The sequence below is a fragment of the Electrophorus electricus genome, chromosome 2, assembly GCF_013358815.1.
Source record: "Electrophorus electricus isolate fEleEle1 chromosome 2, fEleEle1.pri, whole genome shotgun sequence".
NCBI classification, from domain to species: Eukaryota; Metazoa; Chordata; class Actinopteri; order Gymnotiformes; family Gymnotidae; genus Electrophorus; species Electrophorus electricus.
Genome location: NC_049536.1, coordinates 10,122,307 through 10,145,965, shown reverse-complemented (window position 1 = coordinate 10,145,965; position 23,659 = coordinate 10,122,307). Strand labels below are relative to the sequence as shown.

Here is a 23,659-nt window from a genome sequence, read left to right as displayed (position 1 = left end):
GTGGAACACAGGCTGTCTCTGCAAGGCTTGATCAATACTTTTTAAAATTGCATTGGCAGATGATTCTAAAATAAGACCCTTTTCCCCAGCCCAGCGTCAAAGTATGTATTCTGTATTATATTCTGGCCTTTGCACTTTAAGGAAGGTATGAATACTATAGTTATAATGAACTTGTTTATGCAAGAATATGATTTGTGTAAGAAATAACTTCTATGTTTAGTTGTACTTAGTGATGCTGCAGTCTCTGGGGTATCTCGTATAGCAATCGATACTAAGGTTCGTAATGGACCGTGGTACCCCGTCATCGCTTGTTCTGTGTCTGTGCGCTTGCATGAGTCGGGTGAATCAGAAGCTTTAAAACGTCAAATTGTACTGTGCATATGGTTATTATGGTGTTTGCCCTGCTTGTTTGTTTTAGATGAGGCGTTGAACGCTGTAACGCCATAATGAATAGTTAATGTGAAATGTTTTTCAAAATAAGTAGATCCCTCGGTCTGCATAAATCTGCGCTTCAAACGCGGTTTCAGTTTCGGAAGTAGTGCCGGCAGATCAAGCGAAGTTGCCACTCAGAAAGAGAAGTACCGTCGCTCACTAGCTAACTGGTAAATGAGTGCAAGTGTTGTTCGGGGAACGGCAGACTTGACTTTAAAACTCAGATGGACGAATCTGTGAGAACTGGTTGAGTCAGCAGAATTAGCCATAGGACTCGGTTATGACTTAAATTGATCAATACGGAGCAAAAGGTAGGAATGTTTGGGGCGTGCTCTGTGTTTGCAAGTTACCGCATACATAAAAGCATTTTCGTGTATCGTTACCTGATTGACAGCTAACCTAGGCTATCCGTAGTTAGGCGATTAGGATAGTTAACCTAGCTAAACTAGCTGGATAGATATTACAACTGAAATTTTTACCAGTTTTCTTGAAGTTACGTATTTCGTTAGCTAGGTTAACCAGTTTGAGTTTTAACATGGCTACAAATGCCCCTTAATCTTGGCTTCTCAGGAATAATAAAAGCAACTAGGTAGAACCCACACCATAATCTACCGTAAGATTAATTAACTAGCGTTAGCTAGCTAAGAGCTTGTTAACTTTACATATGGGTATAACGCTAGATAACTAACCTAATGCAGCTAGCGTTAGCTAACTAACGCTAGCATACCTAAGTTGGCTCACTACTTGATTTAACAGCAAACCTAGCGTTAACTTACTATTTTCGGGTTCATGCTGGTCCCGTGATGCTCAGTCATACCGTTGTGCTATCGCTAGCTAGGTAAGTGTCTGGAACTGGCTAGCTATCGTAGTTAATCTCGGTTAGCTAAAGATAGCTAATTTAACTGTGGTAAAGTTAAAGAAATGTTTCCGCATTAGGTTAGCTTTAAGACGGTATTTGCGAAAGTAATTTTGCAGATTTTTATTGCTGGCAACCAAGACAAACACCTACAACCTTGTTTACGTTAGAAATCGACGCAGTTATTAACCTAGTTAACCTATAGCAGTGAATTCATTATCAGTCATTTGGTCTTATACTACTTTTTATCGATAGTATGCTGTTGTATTTTTATCCAGTAATAAATGTTAGCTACCTAGCGTTAGCTAGCTAACCGCTAGGGCCTTTGATTAAAAGAATTTGACGCTGCCTTCAAACTTTGTAACTGTTAGCTGGGACAGGCAGAACTAAGCCGTGCATGCTGTCATTAGCCTATATTGTCGGAATCCCCAAGTTTGCTATCAAATGTCTCTCTGACAAGTTCGTTTCTGTTCATTAAAGCTATTAAACGGTCAGAGTCTGAACTTGTACTATTCTATATACCATATTTAGAAAAATCACTAACCCAAAGCCAAGCAAGCAAATTGGCTAGCGACGCACATGTTTATAATTTTTTGTAATAAAAGTGAACCGTTACTATGTATAACTAACTTTTGTTATTTAAAAACGTTCGTTTTAAGATTTTAAAGAATGGGGTCAGTTGTGGTCATGCTGTCTCAATTAAGTTTATTTAGTCATATGACAGCAAATATCTTAAATAATCTCCATAACACAAGCCAGAGGCAGCAACTCAACACTAGCAGAGGTTTATCTGTTCATTTAGGCTACTATAAGGCAAATTTAGAGTGACTGCTTTATTTTATTGGTCAAGAGTAGTTAACATGTCTGTATGCTTAGAAACATACTCATTTTCTGTCATTTATCACCCTGTATTTCTCAGAGTTCATTACGATGATTCATGTGGTGCCAGAGACGTGCACTCATGTCTTGGCTGAGTTTGACTGTTTAGATCCCTTACTGTCTGTTCTGCGTCTAGACTCGGGCAGACTGAAGGTAACAACCACTCTGCTGATGCAAATGTCCTTAAATACCTTTTTTTTAGCTTTTTATTCTTCAGGAATTTAGATTACTTTAAAATGTTAACTGTTTTCAGTGCTAAATGATATGCTAATTAGCTTTTGTGGCCTCAATCAACTCGTTTGTTCACTCTCTGGATGTGTTGTCACTTTTTATTCTGTAGTCTTTCACTTACTTTTTTATTCTGGCTCTCATAGTATCCTGCTAACTACTCTCAGATGGGCTGTATAGTCTGTTCTTTTAAGTCAAAACTGATGGATTCTAATCTCTCAGTTGTTCCTTCTTTATTAGTGAAGAAGACTCATGTCCCCACTTTGTTTCCCTTTATGCTTTTTGTATTTGTGGATGTGTTAGTGCACATGCCTTGCAGCATCAAGGAAATGGCTCGCTCTTGGCAACTCAGCAGGAGGGCTGCACATCATCCAGAGAGATGGTTGGAAACAAAGACTTATCCTTACACACAAGGTTTGAACTTATTATACCCCCTCGAAATGTACATATTTGTATCTCTTCCTAGAATGTCAAGAGGTAACAAAACATGTTTCTGTCCCAGGAGGGCTCTATTACACAGGTAGCATGTTGCCCTCATAATGAAGACTTCATCGCTGTGGCAACAAGGTATTCCATTTTGCCGTTGTCCTTGAATAGGTTTTTGTGTGTTTTGTGTTTGATGTAGACTGAATACAGTGGATCTATTTGTATTTGGAATGTGGATATGTTTGAATTTGATTCGGTGCACTGACTGTATGTGTGGGGGCTGGGGGGTGGCTCTTAGTGATGGGGCAGTGGTGGTGTGGGACCTGCAGGTGGAGCGGCGGGGGCGTCCTGAACGGGCATGTGTGTCATGGGAGCACAGAGGACAGACCATCACAGCTCTATGCTGGGATACATTAGCTGTACGGGTGTTCATTGGAGATGCAGGCGGAAAAGTGTCCTTTGTGCGTGCTGGGTCGTCCAAATTGGGCAAGGTAGGAGGAGCATCATAATACCTCACTATTTAACAGTGCAGTCCAGACCGTTACCACCATAGCTTAGGTAACCACAAGACAGTAGATTTTTAGAATAACATTTTGACCTTTTTGCTTCCTTCTTTTTGCATAAATAACAAAGGCAGTTAAAGGTATTTTCCTTCTTGCACTTGCGTGCATTTCTATAGGGTTCAGGATTTGTGCTCTTCCCAGTTCAGACCATCACCACAGTAGATTCCCGTGTGGTGCAGCTGGGATACCTAGAGGGTCGTCTGCTTGTCTCCTCTCTCAGCCGCTGCTACCTCTGTGACACTGAAAGGTCTGTGTTTTGCTGATAGATGTGTTATTTCAGTGAATTTTATAAAATATTCAAACTCATTCATGTGTATAGCTCACTCTTTTGACATTATGTTGTCTCAGGGAGAAGTTTTGGCGGGTTGGGAATAAGGAGCGTGACGGGGAGTATGGAGCTTGTTTTCTCCCCCAGCAGCAGGCTGGGCTGAGGGGCCAAACCAGTGGTGCTGCCCACCTGCTGTACTGCGCTCGGCCCGGCTCACGTGTCTGGGAGGCCAGCTTTGATGGAGAGGTGCTCAGTACCCATCAGTTTAAACAGCTGCTCACCTGCCCTGCATTGCCACTCATCTCCTCTAAGTATGTGTACTGTAATTGTAATTTTGTTGGAGTACAATGCCAGTGTCAGATGAATTATTCTTATCAGAAAAATTCAGGTGGTTTGCTACATATGTGTAGGACAAATTTCTGTTTGATGTTTAAGTTAATAATTGGTAAATACATCTAGTTACTAGTTTATTATGGACAGCCTCTACCGTCACACAAATTACGTTCCAGCAAGTCATATATCACATGGTGTATAGTATAAATCAGGTAGATCAGCATACAGCAATTAACAGTAAATTGAGCATTGGAGCATGAAAAATTACAAACTTAGTTTGTAGCAGAAATGGTGATTCTAACATCCTAAAAGTTTCTTGTCCGGGGCTTTTCATGCTCTTTCTACTGTTTCCTGGGTTTACTGTGAATCATGTGAAATACAAAAAAAAAAAAAAACTACCAGTGATTAGAGATCTTGGGAATGAAAACAGCTTATGGATCAGAGAGGTCAAAGGAGAATCATGAGAATGGGCTGGATTATTGGCTCTTCCCTCTTAGGGGTCCTCAGCAATGCCAAAGCTTGATAGGTCTGTACTTGGCAAAGCCAAAGCCATCCAGCTTCCAACAACTCTTAAATACAGTGTTTATGCACAATTCATTCAGCATCTTGTAGTATCAGTACCATGGGGAATTCATACTGTTCTGAAGGACAAAGGAAGCACACTTCTACATTAACTGGGCACATTTGGTACATTTAGCATGTTTGCCTCAGCGCTAGGGTCTCTGCTTTGAGTCCCTATTTGGGTGGAGTTTCCATGTTCTCCCCAGGTCTGCATGGGTTTCCAGGTCTGCATGAATTTACGTTTGCCTCTCACGGTCAAAAAACATGGAGGTTAGGTCAATTGGCTATCCTAATAAATTGTCTGTGTGAATGATTGTGTGTGTCTGACCTTGGGTCCCTTAATGTTGCTACATAAATATAACTTCATTCATTCATTAAACAGGAGGTCCCCATGGAGCAGAAGATAGGTCTAATAATGTATTCTAACAAGTAGTAACAGGCTCACTGAGGTGAGTATAAATAAAAGGAAGGAAATATCTTTATTTTACATTTGATTATACATTTGTTTGTTCTGCTATGACTCTGGTTAGGACTGAGATGCAGTATAACCCAGAGCAAAAGAGTCCTCAGTCTCTTGCCTTCTCGCGACTACTTTCCCTCAGGTAACCTTCACAGCCCAACTTATTTGTGTCATGGATCAATATTTGAGAGTGGAGATCTGTGTGAAATGATTGAGGTCTAGCAAAGGTCCAAATGAATCAAATCTCAAAATAAGTACTCATTTCTCTTACCCAAGATCAATCAGAAAGATAGATACATTTTTGATATGCAATTTTAGTCTTTCTACAAGAAATGTTAGTGTATTATTAAAATTCATGGAGTTTGAATGAGGTTCTATTTAATTTACATTAAATGATGCCCAAAGACTAAAATTATGTTTCTACACTTCACCATCCTCTATGTTTTTATGGGAGTTCAGTGATCAGCATCTCCTAACATGGACACACACTGCCATCTATATCTTTACACCCCAGAGTGGGCAGGTGTTGCTCTGGACTGTGGTCAAAGGTGAGCAAAGTAACAAAGTAACACGTTACAAAAGAATGGGCATAGTGAATAATGCTTCTGGATTACTGAACAAATGTGCATGTCTGCTTTCAATCTTGAATCTTTAATCCTGAAATATTTCTCTAACCACAGATTGTTTTTAGTACCCACAAATAAACATCAACAGACCAAATTCATCATTTCCATGTTTCCAAAGTGATGCCATTATGTCTTTGAAAACATGGACCTAAGATCATGTAACTCAGCAGAACAAGAAAATAATACTTTTTAGACATCCCGTGAACATTTTAGGATTTTTGATGTACAGTCTCAGTCCTAAACATCACTGATTTTGAAGTCTTATATAGTGTTTGCAACTGCTTTTGGCTAGCAGTTCATAACAAATGCTAGTTTTGCATGTGCAATTTTTTATTTTTATTTTTTTGCTCTAGGATTTTTGGTATTGGCTACAGCAAGTACTAAATGTGTGATGTGCTCCCACAGGTTATGATTGAAAAACAGGTTCATTCATTGCAGCCTCATCTAAGACAAAAGGTCATACTTTATCAGACCCCAAGATGAACACTTCGGTTATCATGCAAGAATGTGATTACTGGATAGATTTTTAGTAACAATTTTGAGTGTGTTAACAAATTTTCTGAGCAATGTAGAAATATTGGCAATCACAACTAGATGTCAAGCCTTAAATTCTGAACCCTTTAATTTCTTTATTGTTACTCTAATTATTTCATTAGTTAGTATTTTACTACATACAGTTTTATGTGTAGGCAACTGAGCCCTATGCTTTACTGTTGACCATCACCTTGTTGGTGTTACAGCCTGTTCTTCTGTCTTCTGAATCTCAATTCCCCCCCCCCCCCAGATGTAGTAGAGATGGCAGTGTTCCGTAATGAGCTGTTTTGCCTCCATGGCAGTGGACATTTGTCTCACCTGTCATTGTTGCCTGTTGAACGCTGTGTGGAGAGACTGATGAAGCGAGAGAGCTGGACACTGGCTGCAACTGTCTGCTACATGTTCCAGCATGCTATAACAACATGCAAGGTACACACACGCACACACACATGCGTGCGTGCACTCTTAAAAATCACTCTTAGTCATGCATATGCTCTTTACACACTAAATAGGATATGTCAGGACAGTCTTGCCTGGTATAATACACACACAAATTATAATTTTTAATTTCTTTTCTCTTGCTTTCTGTTTGTCTGTCTGTTTCCCTGTCTGTTACTGTATTTCTGTCCCTGTCTATCTCTCTCATTCTATGTTTCTTACTTCCCTTACTCACTACTTACTTCCAGGCAAGGAAGGCTATCCCACTTGAGCGCCTGGAATACCTCAAGGCTCAGCTCAGCTCCACATCCCAGCAGCAGAAGGATCTGATTGACCAGCTGGAGGATGTGATCAGCAAGTTGGAACCTATGGACTCTGCCTGCAGCAGTCGCAGAAGCAGCATCTCCTCTCATGTGTGTTTGACGATTGGAAATGCAGGACAAAATCAAAGCAAACTACTCTCAAGTATTATATGCATGGTGTACAGGAGCTCATTCTTGCAGATTGTTTAAGATGAGCACATCATTTCTGTGTTGCATGTCTCACTGTTATTTAATGTATTGATCAGTTGAAGTAGTTTAATTTCTGGGATTAAAGTATATGCAGATTACACTCATCATAGGGCTTCAGGTTGTACAATATCTCGGTCCTGTTTGCATGTGTTTGCAGAGCTATTAGCTTCACTGTCTGACTGTTAATCAAGTTAAGCCACATGGTTCATTTTACCATCCATTTTGTTGGCTTCTGTATTTTTTGCTTTCTTAATGCTAAAATGATCTATCAGACAGTTCAGAACAGCTGCATATGCAACTTGCAAGATGTTGCAGTTATATAAGGATACAGTGTGAAAGATGTCCAGTGATGAATATCAAGTATTCTTGAGTGCCATTGTCGGCCTTGATTCGTGTGTGTTTAGTTAAGTACATCTTTTCCTTTAGGAGAGCTTCAGCGTGATGGACTCTGGCATCTACCGTGTTATAAGCCGTAGAAGCAGCCAGTCAGATGACGACAACAACTCTCTTATTAGCCAGTCACTGCTGGAGGAGGAAAGAATGAAGGAGTTTAACTTTACTCAGGAGGAGGAGCAGGGAGAACATGGTAAGAAGATGATGGACCGCGGACAGAGGGCAGAATTCAGCCAATGAACAAATGACCACCACCAGAAGGTATAGCAGAAAGATTTTAGGTGGCTGTGATCTCATTAGGACAAGATTGGCTCAAAAGGACTGGTGCTGTCTAGTAGCCAATATCTGCATTTGGTTGTAGATCAGTAAGGGAATTTATATGACAACTTGAGTAATGAAGTGCGACTGACAATTTTGTACTTTGTCATATCAGAACATATCAAAGGTGAACATGTGAAATAAAGAAAGTGTTGAATGTTGGTTTGCTGTTATTTTCAGCAGTTAAGTGGTACAAGAGTGCAAAATCTCAGTCAAATGTTCTTAAGTCTCTTTTTGGGTGGTTTTTTTTTTTTTTTTTTTGGTTTTGTTTTAAATCTTAATTTTGTGAACATTTGTATATCAGTTATGTTTCTTGTGAGCCACTTTTTTTTTTTTTCTCCCCTCTCTCTCTCTCTCCATCTGGCTCTGTCCATTTCTACCACTGTCGGTCCTTCTTCATGATTTTCTCCTCCTCTGTCCGCTTTGTATAAGTGCCACAACTGAATCATTCCCTGCACTACTGGTTTTTACAATCCTGCTTCTACATGCTTTACATCAAATGTGTTTCTCACCTTTTCTCTCCCTTGTCTCCATCCATTCTCTTCCACCTGTGTCTGCTGCTTTCCCTAACCCTGCCCCCCCCACCCCCACCCTCTCCCCTGCCTGGCCTCTATCCTGTTTCTACTCTGCTTATCTGCTGTCCACCATGATGTTCAGATTCTCAGTCATGTGTGCGGGTAGAGGGGGACAAATCTGATCTTGGCCTTCAGTTCCACCTGCCACTCTCATTTTGCCCCAAACCACCTCGCATTGCCCTGCAAGCTGTTAAAGACAGGTATTTACACTGAGTCAAATGCACAGCAACTACTGCATTGCTTTCTGCAGCTCATCAGAGGAAGGACACGTACAGCCTTGTTAGTTGGGCAATATTTCAGAAATAATTGCTAGTACAAGCATAAACAGCTAAAGGTTTTTCTGTACTAACTTGAGTCCAGGTGTGCACACCCTTAAATAGGCATACACTATTCATATGATAAATTGAGTAAGGCATCTGTGTATGAATAGAAAATCAGGTGCATATCTAATAGTGATTATATTTACATGTTAATTTTAAAAGATTCCACACCTAGGCAAAGTCTGCTGATTTTTTTTTGGCCAGCTGAAAGGGAAATGAAACTAAACTGGAATTTTTTTTTATCCTGTTTTAGCACAACTAAGTGCACTTGGCAGTACCATAATATTCTAATTTCCTCTTTCGATATGGTTGGTGGATTTGGAGAACTAGCACCTTTCTTTCATTTTGCATTGGTACACTTGCTGTGACCGGTACATTCTCATAGCGTTTGTGATATTTTCATAAAACCCAGTTATTTCTTAAGTTTTGTATTTTTTTACATATTTGTGTTTTTGGAGTCTTATTTTACAAGTTAATTATTGTGTGTTGGGGTCTTGTGGACTTGTGGACTTATTTTTCCTTAATGGTAACACCCTTTTTGGTTTGTGGTGTTAAAACTGTGTGTGTGTGTGTGTGTGTGTGTGTGTGTGTGTGTGTGTGTGTGTGTGTGCATTTGTGGTAATCAGCGTCTCAAGCTTTGTGAAGAAGACCACCGAGAAGATCAACACTCTGCAAATGAACTCTGACCTTTGGCCCCGACCTGACCATAGGGATGGCGGACAGGGAGAAGCCACAGCCTCAATGACCCCATATTTAGATGAAGTGGACATGGAGTAAGTTTCTTTGGCATTCACTAAGTGAATAATGACAAGTGGTCAAGCTAATCATTACCTTTGTCTGTTTATCGTCCAGAGCAACAGCTGAGCATACAGAGAATTATCTACAGGAGCTAAGAGCAGCGACAGGAAAAGCCATGTGAGTTCCACTGAGAGATGCACTGTGACAGTGACCATTGGTTGGCAATGCATCCTTATTATACTAAAAGTATGTTGACAAAAAATAAAAGCAGCTCTCAGGAGTGTGTTGTGCGTTTTCTCTCTCTCTCACCCCCCCCCCCCCCCCCCGCCCCCCCTTGTAGCTTACAGATCCAGGACCCTTCTGTTCTTTTGGACCCGGCCTGCCTGGAAAAGGTTCTCCTAGAGTGGGTCCCTGTTCTGAAGACAACCCTGGCCCCAGAGGATCAAATCAGCACAGAGAGAAAGGATGAAAAGAAGGGAGTGGAGAAAAGGATCTTGGAAATGAAAGAGAGAGACACAGAAACCCAGCCTTCTCAGGCCACCCTTCCTGAGTCTGACAGTGCAGTAGGATCCCGGGAAGAAGCAGACCACTTCTCAACCCATATGGAGGGGGCAGGCATTACAGAGAATAACCTCAGTCAACCCCTGCATGTTGCTGTGTCTACACCGTTAGTAGCTACAGTGAAACTTCAACAACCCTTGCCCTCTGACCTGCAGAATGACCTTTCTCGACTGGCTTGTCTTTACATGGAACTTGGCTGCCCAGGAGGATCAGAAGAGTTAAGCATAGGGGTCAGTGGAGGGCTTGAGAGGGTGTGTGTGTTTTTGCGGAGGTTCTTTTTCCTTATGGACCAGGACAGAGTGAGAAGGATGTGTACGATGAGGTACAGAGAGCAGCCAGATGTCCTGAAAGCCTTCATTTCTGGCATGCTGGGTGAGGTTTTCCTAGTCTTTACATTTATCACTACTGTATATGACTATTATACTGTATCCTTCAGACTTGCTATATTCAATTCTTAATAAGTAAAAAAATGATTTAAAAAAAATTCTGAACTCAGTTTTTTTTTAAAATTAGATTTAGATTAAACAAAACTAGTTGTCTGTTGAAAGAATGGAATTGAGCTCAAATCAACCATCACTGACAAGGCAGCTAGGGCTAAGTGTTTTATCGCTCTGGTAATCCTGTGCACCCTGCTTGAAGTCTGCACTGCCTTTTTATTTTTTGATTTCTATGTGAATAGAAACTTCTTCTTTTTTTTTTTCTTTTTTTTTTGAACAATTGATGGACATTAGTCAGCCCTAGTGTCAGTGTTTGTGTCAGATTACATCACAGAAGAGCAGAAACTAGCTGGCTATGGGAGATGAAATGGTCAACTCATGTGGGAAATGTATGTTGCACTGTGTATGTGTGTTTGTACAGAGTTCACACAGGCCAGTAAGGTGGTGGAAGTGATCCAGAAAGGAGAATTGCTGAAGTCACTGCGCTGTTTGAGGGACCTGCAACCCTGGAATTCCCCTGTACTTCTTTCACACCTCTACAGGTCACTGACACGCTAATATTACAAATGGTGTCTAGTTTAATTTAAGTATTACACACTCATAGGACATTTTCTTGCATTTACTCATGTAAGCAGCAGCATATTGTTTGTTTGTATTTAGTGATCATGATTATTGCATGGTAATATTCTGATCTCTCCCATCTGTTGTAGACTGTATGAGAGGCATGGCGAGGTAGCCGTTCGTGCATACCCCCAGTTCTATCCTACAGTCCTCCCCTCTGACATCATGGCCATGGTTGAGCCCAGGCACTTCTTGCCTTACCTAGACAATCTGGTTCAGTCCCAGACTGAGGAACAAAGGTATTGGTTGCACTTAGAGGGGTACAGATACTACACATTTGTATCTGTATGCTGTCAGTAATCATTTTTGGTCATTTAAAAAAAAAATCGAGATTTAGCGTAACAGATAACAATAAAATGGAAAACTCTCTCCAGACTCTCCTTCTTGGGGTCCCTTCTTCAGCCCGAGACGCTGCGACAAGATTGGCTTGAACTGGCTCTTACCCATGATGCACCACAAAAAGATGATACACTGACAACTGATGGACACCCAAAGTACGCATATTTTATTCTAAGGGCCAGACTTAAATTCAGCCTATGTCTAGACAAAAAAAAGTGATTCACTATTACTTGTGTGTATGTGTATGGGGAGGTGGAAAAACGAAGTGACTTGCATTGTGATTCAATTTTCTTTTTTATATCGTTTCTTGATGTAGAACATTTACCATATAATGCACGTGTGTGTATTATAAAAATAATATTAACCACAGAGAGTACTGGCGAAAGTCTTATGTGTATACTGTTTTGTGCTGTGATGCGAGGTGGCACGCTCACTACTTTTGCTGGGGTTATGGGCGCCTGCTGTCTATGCTGATCCGCCTGCCTGCTGATGTTGCCTCCAAACAGAAGATGCTGGAGTCCTGCAGGCTTTATGGGTGAGTGCAGCAGACATCCAGCTCTCCGACTTAAGTATTCCACACAGATAAAGAGCATGGTTAAATGTGATTACATCCATGGTGTGCATATCTCTTTGCTATTGATTTTAAAACTTTTAGAATGACATTACGATGCACTTTACTGAGACTTGCATTGCTAATGCAGGTTTTCTCCAGAGGTGTGCATTTCTCCATGGTTTTAAAAGGTTTAAAAGATTATGTAATAAATATTGTATATGATGTGTGCTCAAAACTGTAGCTGATGTCAGATAAGGGAATTTTGATGAAAAACAACTTCCAGCACCACCATTACCAAGATAGACATGGAGTAAATAAGAGCCCACACCATCACAGAGTAAATCGAACATGGAGTAAAACCAGTGCCCATACCATCAGTGCTATCTTGGTGAGCAAAAGTGCTTGTCTTTAATTCAACATGTTGTATTTTAACTTTCAAATGAGTGAGCAATGATGGTCCTCCTGAGATCCTAGGAATGTGTGTTGCGTCCCCTTCTACAAATGGGACAAGCACATTAGTGGGAGAGAGAAGACACACACACAGCAAATGTACCTGTGGAAAATTGAATTTTCTATCATTATATTACAAAGGCTGGCTTTGTAATATAATGGTATGATGGTATAATGGTATGGATGTTTTGAATTTGTGGCCCAGGATTTTTGGTGTTCTCTTCTGGACAGAGATGGAGGATATCATTCCTAGGATGTTTGAAGCCATTCTTCTAGCTTGGGGCTCACAGCCCAAATTGTCCCAATCACCACTGTGACAAGCTTGATGTTTGCCTTCCACATTCTCTCTTATTTCTTCTTTCAGTTCCTGTTGTTTCAACTTTTCATATTCCTTCCTTTGGATTTCCATCACTTGGGACTGCCACATCTATTTCTTGCAATGTTAAAAATATTATAGCCAGGTGGAAAATGGATTTCCTCTCCCAGTAGTTTTATTTAGCCTGAAGTGCCACATAAGTATCCAAAACTACTAAGAGCCTCTTTGTTTGTTTGTTTCTTGTATATAGTTTGTGTAATTTGTTTCTTCTTGTTTGTCTGCTGGCTGTCATGTCTTCATAGGGATTCCACAAAATGGACAGTTTTGCCAACTTCCTTGTATGGAGGGTTAATCATCCCCATTTCCACTATGAGCACACAATCTCAGAGGAGCTTCCATTGCATCCTGCTTGGTTTAACAGAAGATTGTGCCCTCTCTTAGGTACTGGCTAGGTTACCTGTACCTGTGTAATGAACTGCAACGTCGCTCTGAGGCTTTCTCTGCCATCTGCAGACTGGATGACATGAGCCTACTGGAGGAGCCCGATGGTAAAGATCTCAAATAACTAACAAGACTTCTCTGAACTAAACTATTAATGCTAATGATCAAAGCAAGCTCACCAGAAAAGGAAAGAAATAATTTGTACCACTCTGTTTCTTTCTCTCTCTAGATAGATGGATAGATAGATGGATGGATGGATGGATAGAAAGAAAATATATATATATATATATAATTTCTCTCTCATAATATATATTTAGCTCTCTCTCGATAGATAGATAGATATTACACACACACACAAACGCCTGTGGAATGATGATAATCTACGTGCTTCTGATAGGTATGCATCTGGTTTTCTGCAGGTACAGTTCCACAGACCATGGAGGAGTGGATGTTATTGATTCAGCTTTGTCAGCAGCACAGTAACAGCACCAGTCCCTCAAATTCAGCCACCTCCCCTCTCCTTTCTAGACCTACCAGCACAGCTATCAGCAGCAGTGCCCACACCTGCAGAGGCTCCACTAACAGTGAAGGTGGGCCTGGTGCCCTGGCTCACGTTTCAGCAGACTGGAGCAGCCAGATGAGCGTGGAGAAGGTGACTCTGCGGCTTGCCCGGGTGGTGGGGTCGGATCGTGCCCTCGCAGCACTGCAGGAGTGTGGGCTACAGTTAGAGCTCAGCCCCCACTCAACACTGGTGTGGGAGCTGCTGAAAGTGGCAGAAAAGAGGCAGAGGTGAGCTCACATTGGTTGTAGAGAACCCTATTAGGCATCCATATATAATTAGTGCAACCTTAATAATGGGAGTCTCTGTTGAGCATTAATGAATTTAATGATTATCTCCTGTTTTTACCTGTGCTTTTTTTTGTTGTTGTTTTTTTGTTTTGTTTTTTTATATATATACATATGCCTCACCTACTGCATTCATTTAGTCCGTGTATGCGCGCGTGCGTGTGTGTGTATCCATGTGTTAGAGCTTTGATCCAGACAATGCTGGAGCGGTGTGATCGCTTCCTCTGGTCTCAGCATGCCTAAGATGGACTCCTGATCTCCTCACATCCTCCCTGTTCCCTACACCAACCAGCAAGACAATCTGCTTTGAATGTACTAATGAGTCTGTCTTCTATGTTATGTCAGGGACCATGAGCATAATTTTCTCAGTGTTTGCTGCTTTGTATCCATTTTTGCCTTTCTTTTCTGAAATTCTCAGTATGAACATATAGTTGGTTCTAGATTCATGCCCTTCTTTTGAGACACTTTGGTTCTTTGGACTCTTTTTAACAAAACATCTTGTGGTTGTGGTGCTGTTTTCTACCCGAGTTTCGCTTTAGTATATAGTGGCTCAGATGAGGTGCAGTTTTAAAGTGATGGTAGCCAGCTGCTTGTTTCAGTCTGACTGGCTCATGCTTCTTGATGCATCACTGTGTGATAATGTCTGGTTCAGGATCCAGCATATTTATTGAAAAATATTTAATGAAGTGTTTCACTTTCTTAGGAGTGGATCAAAAAGTTCTGTAAACTCTTTACCTTTAGCAGAGAGCATTCCACTACAACTCATATGTGTGTGCTCTGACTAGTACCGCATCTCTGCATTCTGATGCTACAAAACCTGTATGTGAGAAGGATGTGCATAACAAGGAAATATGACCTTGTCTTTAAAAAAAAAAAAAAAAAAAAAAAGATTTGTTACCCTACATTTCCTTAAGCTTTTTAAAGCATGATCAGGACTTGCCAACACAGCGATATGGTGATCTGGGTTTGCCCTACCTCTATGTATTAGTAAGTGCAGTTTTCTGTTACTTGGAGGTCCTTGATTGCAGTATCACTAGCTGACCTTCCAGTTACTGCAGTTTTTTATTGAGGCTTTAGAGCAGTATTAATGTCTCGTTGTTTTATATTGTTTTTAAAGTAATGTTTGTTTAGATTTATTTATTTATTGCATTGGCTTAGTAAATTGTCCTTTAAAAATGTTTGTACCCTAAATGAGCCTTAAATACAAAACAATACAAGCACATTCTTTGTAGAAACTAAGTTTAGTTTTATGTATGAAGGCCTTTTAGGATTTATTCCTTACATGAAGATTATGCAAAAAAAAAAAAAAAAACTAATTAAAAGGCATTGGGGGTGATTTTGTGGCTTCTAACCACTAGCAGATGGAATCTTGGTCTCATGGCTCTCATGATAAAAGGCGGTAATAAAGATGTTTTCCCAAGATCGTTTGTTTATTCATATTCTTTATTGTTTATTCGTATTTTCTGTTGCTTGCTTACTTGGATATCTAATTTAATTTGGGGTGGAACTAAAGAAAATGAATTCATCTAGCACCAATTTCTAATATAAGGAACCTATTATGTTTGTTATTCAGTAGAATAATCCAAGATGTTTAGCATTGCAGCTAAGTGAAGCACCAAAGTTCACCATCTTGTAGAGTAGATTATGCCCTTTCTATTACGTGCATACGTCTTCTTGCAGCAAACACACACGTATTATCTGTGGCCAGATGTTTGACTACAACATGACTACAACACCCACTCAAATTGGCAAAAGAATTTGGCAAATTCCAATTTGGTTAAGTTATAGTATTTGTATCTCTTGAACAGCAGGGGCCATATGCACAAACAAACCCCTCCAAATGTTGGTTTTTAAGAAAGAATGACCGAGATCCAAGCAGCCTTTTTGTAACTGCCCATGATTCTTTTCACTGTGCACTGTGACTTGTGACCTCTTTGTTGCAAATAAATTACTGTAAGACCTGTTTACAAGCACTTAATTTTTTTAATTATTGTTGACAGTGGTTTTTGAAGTGTTTAAAGTGTCATTATTGTGAAAATTAATATTTGTTTAGATCTATTTTTGTTGCTTTCGCCTTCTACATGCTGATGGAAGGCAATGTGGATTTTCATGTGTGGCCTATTGTTTTTCTGTCCTAAACTGTACTAAAGGACTGAACTAAAACAACCCTAATTTCTTTAAATGGGTCTTTTGAAATTCTTTAAATGGGTTTGTATTCAGAAAAAACATTTGTCACAGTCAAAGCAATTATGTGAAATATTGTCAAGGACTCCAACATTGCTGGATACTTATGCGTGGTGAACTTTTAATGTGAACTAATGCAGAACATGCACACAAAAGCAATGTAGCGAAGACTAGACCAGGGAAATATAAAGAACTGACCGAGGGTCACGAAGGGTATAGCCACTACACAAAAGCTGTTCTGACCATGGCACACTGGAATTAAGTTGTTGCATTATAAAGTGTAGCGTTATGATGCTGGAACAAGCACCAGGTGTAAGTGCCTGACCAGGTCAGGACCTATCAAAGTAACATTGCATGATTTCTAGCAGGTGTCTTGTCTGCTAGGCTGTCAACATCAAAACACAAAAAAAGTAAATGGAGTTGACCAGAGCTCAGTAAATTGAAATGCATTATTTAATCAAAAGGTAGCCTTATTTTATATGATCACTTATTTATACTGCCCACCTCCTTATGTCCTTTGTCCCTTTTCCAGTAAACCCTCTCCTTGTAATGATGACTCTCATCCTGGCACAACATCTATCAGATAACTTCTACACACCTGGAGGGGAGGAAAAAGAACGTTCTAGAGGATTGATAAAAGAAGGACTTAAAATTGGAAAGTGAGGACTACAAATGATGTTCAGGAATTAATTCCAGCTTGACGTTTGTTCAAAGGCTCTTGTTCTAGCTGATGTAGTGCGTTTGACATGGAGAAAGGGGAGGTTAAATGTGCTTTTGTGCTAACTGATCTTTGTAACTTTGAAATGGGCGCATTCCTCAGTGGCATACTGACTTGCAGAAGAGTCTCAGCCATGCCTCCACAGCACACAATACTCATTTACTATAAGTGTTTTGCATCATTTACCTACACCCAAAAGTGCTACCTAGGAATGATCATGTCTCAGCGATTGTTTTGGTTGATTTTTTTTTCCCTTTGTTGAACTGAGCAGCAAAGTGATGTTTTGTCAGTTCATGTGTATATAGTGTACACAAAGGCTTCAGTTAAAATTCAGTAACATTAAAAGTCACAGTAAGAGTCAATAACATAAAAGGTTTTCCTGGACAACTCTGTACCTCAAGTGGGAATAAAGCCTACACAGAGGGAGAATGGCAACTTGGAAAAAAACTGGCTTGATAATTAGATAAACAGTGGAATTGGGTCTGACTTTGAGGATTATTGGGGTTAGCAGTGTGTGTGTTCAGTATTGTTTGATGTGGGGTTATTGACGCCATGCACACAGATAAGAGAATTCTGCACATACCAAACGGTTTGGAGCATGAGTATAAATGTCTAAACCCTCACAATGTCTGATTGGAGGGTCAGCAACTCACACGTAGAAGACTAGACTTTAAAAGACGCTTGAACACAGGATTTTACACTGCACTGCATTAGTTTTAGATGTTACTGTGTCTGGTAAATCCTGGCACTCTGTAAGCATAGATGTTTTTACTGAAGCATGAAATGTTATAGTTGGAACAGAGTCACCCTGCTGTGAAAATCAAGTGATCTTCAGTAAAGATGGATACTGTTTGCATGGTAAGCATAATTAGTAGTTATGTTGTTACATTAAAAATCTACAGATATATTATTCTTCTAATATTAAAATGCTTTTGACTCTATTGAGTGAATTTTGTTGTTGCTTTTGTAGGCACCCTTTTTGTTCTTGACTCTGGCATTTCTAATGTATTTGCTGCCCCTGTCTGCATCTCATTTTACTGACACAAACTCAACAGGTAGAAAAGTCTTTCTCTTAAAAAGAATCGCAACCACCAGCTAATACAAATTATTTAAATTTACTAAAATCTAAAAATTTCTCAATGATTGTTAATCCCAAGTTAGATTTTCTGCTTGTCTTTCATTTGTTTGCTTGATACACACATCTTTTTGTTTATGAGAAATGTCATATATTGTAAAAGAAACACTATTATTTGAATTCTATAATAACCAGTAAAAGTGAGCAGCAGATATTTGGGCTCCACATTTCTCCAGGAGGCTTTGAAGACAGCTACAGAACTAACTGCTGCTGCATACACACACACCCATGAGAGGTCAGGAACCTAAGAGCTTTAGAACTTAGCTTGTGTTGAGTGCTAGTTTGTTCTGTCCATGTGGTGAATTAGAATCGTATGCATAATATCCTATCTAGAGCTCCTGTAGCTCACCTGCTAGAGTTTAGTAACCCCAAGATCATGGGTTGTATTCCCAGGGGGCACAGTCATGCTAATAAGCATCAGTGTAAGAGTGTATGCTGTAAATGTATACTGTTTTGTTAACATTTCTGTTGTGGTTCACTTCCCTCTCAAGAGTGAAGCTGTCCATATCAGAAGGTTCTTTTCACCCCACTGACTTGCTAGCTGTGTTTAAGCAGACTACCTCCAGTACGAGATCTCACATCCGTGCCGCAGTGCTACTGTACAACACAATAGAAATCATCAGAGAGATGGTGTACACACATACCATGGCTGAGCTCAACCATACCGGTATAATTGCACGTAAACACAATAGGCCAAAATGATACAGGCCCAGTTCACACTCACTGCACCACTACACTGCCCAGACTGACAGGTACAGTCACACAAACAAATCTATGCATATATTATAATATAATATGCATATAGTCACAAACAAATCTATGCATATATATTTTCATGGATTCTGTGTGTTAGAGCTATTAAGCTCAGAGGACATGGAGACTTTGCTGGATGCTACAGGGTGTTCCACAGAGATGAAGAGACCTGTGTGCAAATCAGACTGCCTGTCTGAGCGCTACCGTACCATCACGGGCCACTGTAACAACAGGCATGCACACACAGAGCCTTCCACTAGCATTGCAGCAAAACAACATCTGTGTTCTCACACAGGCATGCACTCACACATATATATGAACACACATAGCCTTCCATGAACACTGCAGCAGCACAGCTGTGCATTCACACATGCAAACACACACACATACAGAGCCTTCCACAAACACTACAGCAACACAACAGCGCACCATCCACAGCTGTGCATTCACCCGCCCCCCATACACACAGCCTTCCAAAAACACTGCTGCAACACAGCATCCACAACACCAACACAATACCATCCACAGCTGTGCAGTTGCATTCACATTCACACACACACCCAAGCATTCTTTGTATAATTGTTTCGATTCCTCTTCAGACAGACTCCTCTTCTGGGCGCTGCTAATACCCCATATGCTCGCTGGCTTCCCCCAGAGTATGAGGATCTTCATGGAGCACCCAGAGGCTGGGACCCCCAGCATAGCTACCACAACTTCATCTTACCTCCAGTAGGACTTCCCTTGTTATATACAGCCTATTAATCTGTATGTAAAACATATTGTGTAGACATCAGTTCTATTTTATTTTCTACATTAACAATGCATATTCATGCAATGTACAAGTAAATTATAGCCATTGCACAGTGCTCATTATTCTAATATGTGTCTTGGTGTAGGTCCGTGCAGTATCCCAGGAGGTGTTATATACACAGAATGAAAACATCTCTCTGGATGTGTCTCTGTCTCACCTGCTGGTTGAGTGGTGGCAGTGGATTGACTATGACCTAACCTTGACCCCTCAGAGTCCCAGCACTACCTCATTTAAGATGGGAGCAGACTGCACCCACACCTGCAGCAGAGACACACCATGCTTTCCTATCTGGGTGCAAACACACACGCACATGCCCACAGCCACACCCACCCACCCACACACACAGACAAGGTCCCACACATACATGAATCATCTCTCTATCTCTCTCTCTCTCTCTCAGATCCCTCTGTCTGACCCTCGTGCGGGCCTTCAGAGCTGTATGCCATTTTTCCGTTCCGCTCCCAGTTGTGTGGGCCAATCAGCTATGTGGTACCATCGAGAGCAGCTCAACATCGTGGTGTATGGCAGCATGGTGTATGGCAGCTCGGAAGAGCTCTCCCTCAACCTGCGCAACTGCTCTTCCCATCTCGGCTTGCTCTCACACAACCAGCCGCACTCAGATCAGGGGCTCGCCTACCTTCCCTACCTGTCGCGCAAACACACCCAACTGGACCCGTGTGGTCCAAGCCAGGAGACCATCTCACAGTCAATGACAAGAAAGACACTAACCTCCATGGGGAACTTGACTTTCTGTTTTCATGCAGGTAGGCCACAAGGGGTTGGTATTCAGGTGATCAAGCTGAGTATGTTTTACAACTGCATTTGTCTATACCTTGTTTTAACCATATCAGTCATTGCAATGATTACATCATTTTAAAAAGAAAACATTTATTTTGTTTAATGCCTGTTTAGACAGAGAATCCCAGTTGACATCATGTTAAGTTTCTATAGGGAGACCTTAAATGTTTTTTTTAAATACAGGTACTGCTGCATTCCCTACAATGCAGGCTGTTAGGCCAATGACTTAATAGGAATTAGGTATATTATTAACACTCTTCAGGGTCAGTGCTCTTCAGCTCTTCTGTCTGTGTTGGGCTCTGATGGGGGTGTTTCAGGTGACTCTTGAGCCAATGAACACCTGGGCATGATTGCTCTGCACACACTGTTCCTGCGAGAGCATAATCGATTGGCTGAGGAGCTGCACAGGGTGAACCCCCACTGGGGCCCAGACACGCTGTACCAAGAGGCAAGGAAAATCCTTGGAGCTGTCCATCAGGTGAAAATAGTTCCACTAGTCTCACCTCCATCTGCAATTGTACAAAGTCTACATTAGAGTGTTTTAGGCAACTCCTGTTCTTTGCTCTCACTCAGGTCTTGACATGGGATCACTACTTGCCCCATGTCCTAGGAAACAAAGAGTACTCGAAGCTCATCCCCCCCTATGATGGTTACGATCCCAAGGTGGACCCCAGCATCACCAACGTCTTCTCTGCAGCAGCCTTCCGCTTTGCCCATGTGACCGTGCATCCAGTGGTGAGCAGGCTGGGCCCTGGTCATCAGCTCCACCCTGACAACCCCCCTATGCCCTTACACCACTCACTATTCGCCCCCTGGAGAGTGGTGGAAGAAGGTGCATGTCAAAGACACACTCATACATGTAAAAACTCCCATGAATGTTGTTTCTCTTTGTGTAACAGAAATACATTCCCACAATACAGCCAACCGTGCGCATGCACAGTGGCAGCTACACAGCCCTCATGCACTGTTGCTGAACATGGCCACAGTGTCTGTGATGTTGTCTACAGGTGGTATAGATCCAGTGCTGCGGGGCGTGTTGTTGTCCCCGGCAAAGCTCCAGGCTCCAGAGCAGATGATGGTGGAGGAGTTGACCGAAAGGTTGTTCCAAGCTCAGGAGGGCCTTCCATTGGACCTGGGGGCTCTCAACCTGCAGAGGGGACGAGACCACGGCCTGCCTGGTACTAGTTGGCTCCTTCTCATGTGGCATAATTATCACTTACATAGCCTCTTACTACTTTTTCCATCTTGGCTGGACTAAAGTTCATATATTTATCACATGAGCACAGATTTTTGTTTTGCCTTTCACAAAAATCTGATCTCAATATTGTTAGTCTGAGAAACATGATCCCCACAGGATCACGGTCAGCATTAATTTGACGTGTCTTTCTTTTCTGTGTCTATATGCAGGTTATGGTGCATGGCGTGAACTTTGTGGCCTCCCCATCCCTGCGAACAAGTCTGAGTTTGCAGGGATACTGGGAAATGTAGGCTTGGTGCGAAAGTTGCTTGCTCTGTATGGCACAGCACAGAACATTGACGTGTGGGTGGAGGCCATCTCAGAGCCAGCACTACCAGGTGGAAGAGTGGGTCCCCTGCTAGCCTGCTTGCTCGCCAAACAGTTTCGAGCTCTCATAGACGGAGACAGGTGTGCTGAAGAACAAATCACGAAAACTCAAAGTTGCTTCCTCCAACTCAGATTCTCATTTCAAACTATCAACTAAACGTATGTGATATATGAGTGGGCAAATTAATGAAGGGGTGTCATTGGCTCTCTGTGAGGTTCTGGTGGGAGCACGAGGGTGTGTTCAGTGCCGCTCAGAGACGCTCGCTGCGCAGTGTCTGTCTCACGCATCATCTGTGACAACACCCGCATCAGACTGGTGCCCTTGGACGCCTTCATACGCACGCTCCACGCAGAGCAGCTTCTGCCCTGCACACATCCAAACGTCACACACCTTAACCTCTCCGCATGGAAAGAACCAGACACTGGTATGTGAAAGAGAGTGAATACTTTCTGTTTGGGTAAGAGTTACACTGTTATACATAACTATATCATGGGCAGAGAATTCTAAAAAAAAAAAAAAAAAAGATTTATCTTTGTGTGCTTTTCTTTCCTGGTCCCTGAGTCAGACCCAGTGTGTGGTCCTGTCCCGCGCCTGAAGCTCGGTTTCTCTGTACTGTGTGATTCTGCAGTTTTTTATCAGTGTCCCTCTGGCTATCTGCTACATGGGGCTACACGAGTCACCTGTGATCCCAACACACACTTGTGGACCCCACACACTCCCACCTGTCAAGGTCTGTGTGTAAATTTCTGCCGAATACCTCAAGCCTTCTTTGATGGGAGTCAGGAATGATACTAAGTTCACATTTAACATTTCTCCACTGCTTGGTCTCAGATATAGATGAGTGTTCCAACCAGCTCTCTGCCTGCCCTGTAAACCTGCAGTGCAGTAACACACCAGGCTCTTTCATCTGTTCAGGTATGCATGCATACATAAGAAGTTTTCACACTGGTTAAATTAAAGTACTCCCATCCTACATGGGAAACTCCAGTTTTTTGTTGTAATGTTTGAGATGTTCTTCCTTCAGAGAGTCTGATGCACTGCCCCTGCCTGCACTTTCCACCACCACTGCAGTCATGGCAGTGCTGGGGGGTATCGCCACTATGCTACTAATAATGACTTGCTACAGAAGGTATGTAGGGAGTTGGTTGGTTTGTTTTTTGAATCTGATGTTTAAGCATCAGTTGCTGGATTTATGAGTATTTCTTTCCTCATAGGCAATTGCTCAGAAAAGCTGAGCCCATCAGGACAGCATGCTGTGAGAGGAAACACTGAGAGTTCTTTTTTGTTTGTTTACCTTCACTGATATTCTTATTATTTATTGATGTAGCAAGAAGAGTGTTTACTCTGCAGAGACATCTAAATATATTGGGAACTGTCAAAATGCATGTCTGCCAATACCCACTTATTTAATTAAAGTTGTTGGTCAAAATGTTCAGGACTGTCCTTTACAAAACTGGTCTTGTACAAACATTTTTGTACAGTATTGTTTTATCTGCACGGATTGGCTTTTTGTATTTAAACTGTGTGTGAGTGTAATTCTTTAAGAGCTGACTCATGTAGACATGCTCTCTGTGCTGTTCATTGTGAAACCTGTTCTGTAGCATACAGTGAGATGGGGCAGGTTCACTTTCTTTGAAGCCTGCTGTGCTATTTTTTGTTCACCTCAGCCCA

At 41.4% G+C, this 23,659-nt stretch overlaps 2 protein-coding genes across 6 annotated transcripts; both read left to right on the top strand.

Annotated features, from left to right (window-relative positions):
• Positions 1 to 531: 531 nt before the first annotated feature.
• On the top strand, positions 532 to 17,784 carry hps5 (HPS5 biogenesis of lysosomal organelles complex 2 subunit 2). Of its 5 annotated transcripts, none has more exons than XM_027019939.2 (23): positions 532 to 602; positions 2,208 to 2,320; positions 2,699 to 2,809; positions 2,898 to 2,962; positions 3,120 to 3,312; positions 3,501 to 3,631; positions 3,733 to 3,963; positions 5,077 to 5,148; positions 5,466 to 5,554; positions 6,417 to 6,595; positions 6,853 to 7,017; positions 7,543 to 7,702; positions 8,485 to 8,602; positions 9,349 to 9,495; positions 9,575 to 9,637; positions 9,801 to 10,393; positions 10,880 to 11,000; positions 11,169 to 11,318; positions 11,454 to 11,573; positions 11,840 to 11,953; positions 13,179 to 13,285; positions 13,598 to 13,967; positions 14,207 to 15,444. In XM_027019939.2, the coding sequence occupies exons 2-23, from the start codon at positions 2,219 to 2,221 to the stop codon at positions 14,265 to 14,267; spliced, it is 3,462 nt and encodes a 1,153-aa protein (XP_026875740.2). In that variant the 5' UTR covers positions 532 to 602; positions 2,208 to 2,218; the 3' UTR covers positions 14,268 to 15,444. The 5 variants fall into 5 exon arrangements, with proteins under 5 accessions (XP_026875740.2, XP_026875742.2, XP_026875738.2 ...); XM_027019941.2 differs by lacking the exons at positions 532 to 602; positions 14,207 to 15,444 and adding exons at positions 609 to 743; positions 16,741 to 17,784; XM_027019937.2 differs by lacking the exon at positions 532 to 602 and adding an exon at positions 609 to 743.
• Positions 17,767 to 23,260, top strand: epx (eosinophil peroxidase). The gene is given in 18 exon segments (XM_035523707.1): positions 17,767 to 17,784; positions 17,897 to 17,981; positions 18,197 to 18,296; positions 18,553 to 18,728; positions 18,915 to 19,047; positions 19,414 to 19,543; positions 19,711 to 19,917; positions 20,026 to 20,389; positions 20,741 to 20,901; positions 20,997 to 21,255; positions 21,431 to 21,601; positions 21,831 to 22,068; positions 22,203 to 22,256; positions 22,258 to 22,412; positions 22,554 to 22,718; positions 22,820 to 22,903; positions 23,015 to 23,117; positions 23,203 to 23,260. Coding segments are annotated over 18 exon segments (2,661 nt in total).
• Positions 23,261 to 23,659: the final 399 nt, after the last annotated feature.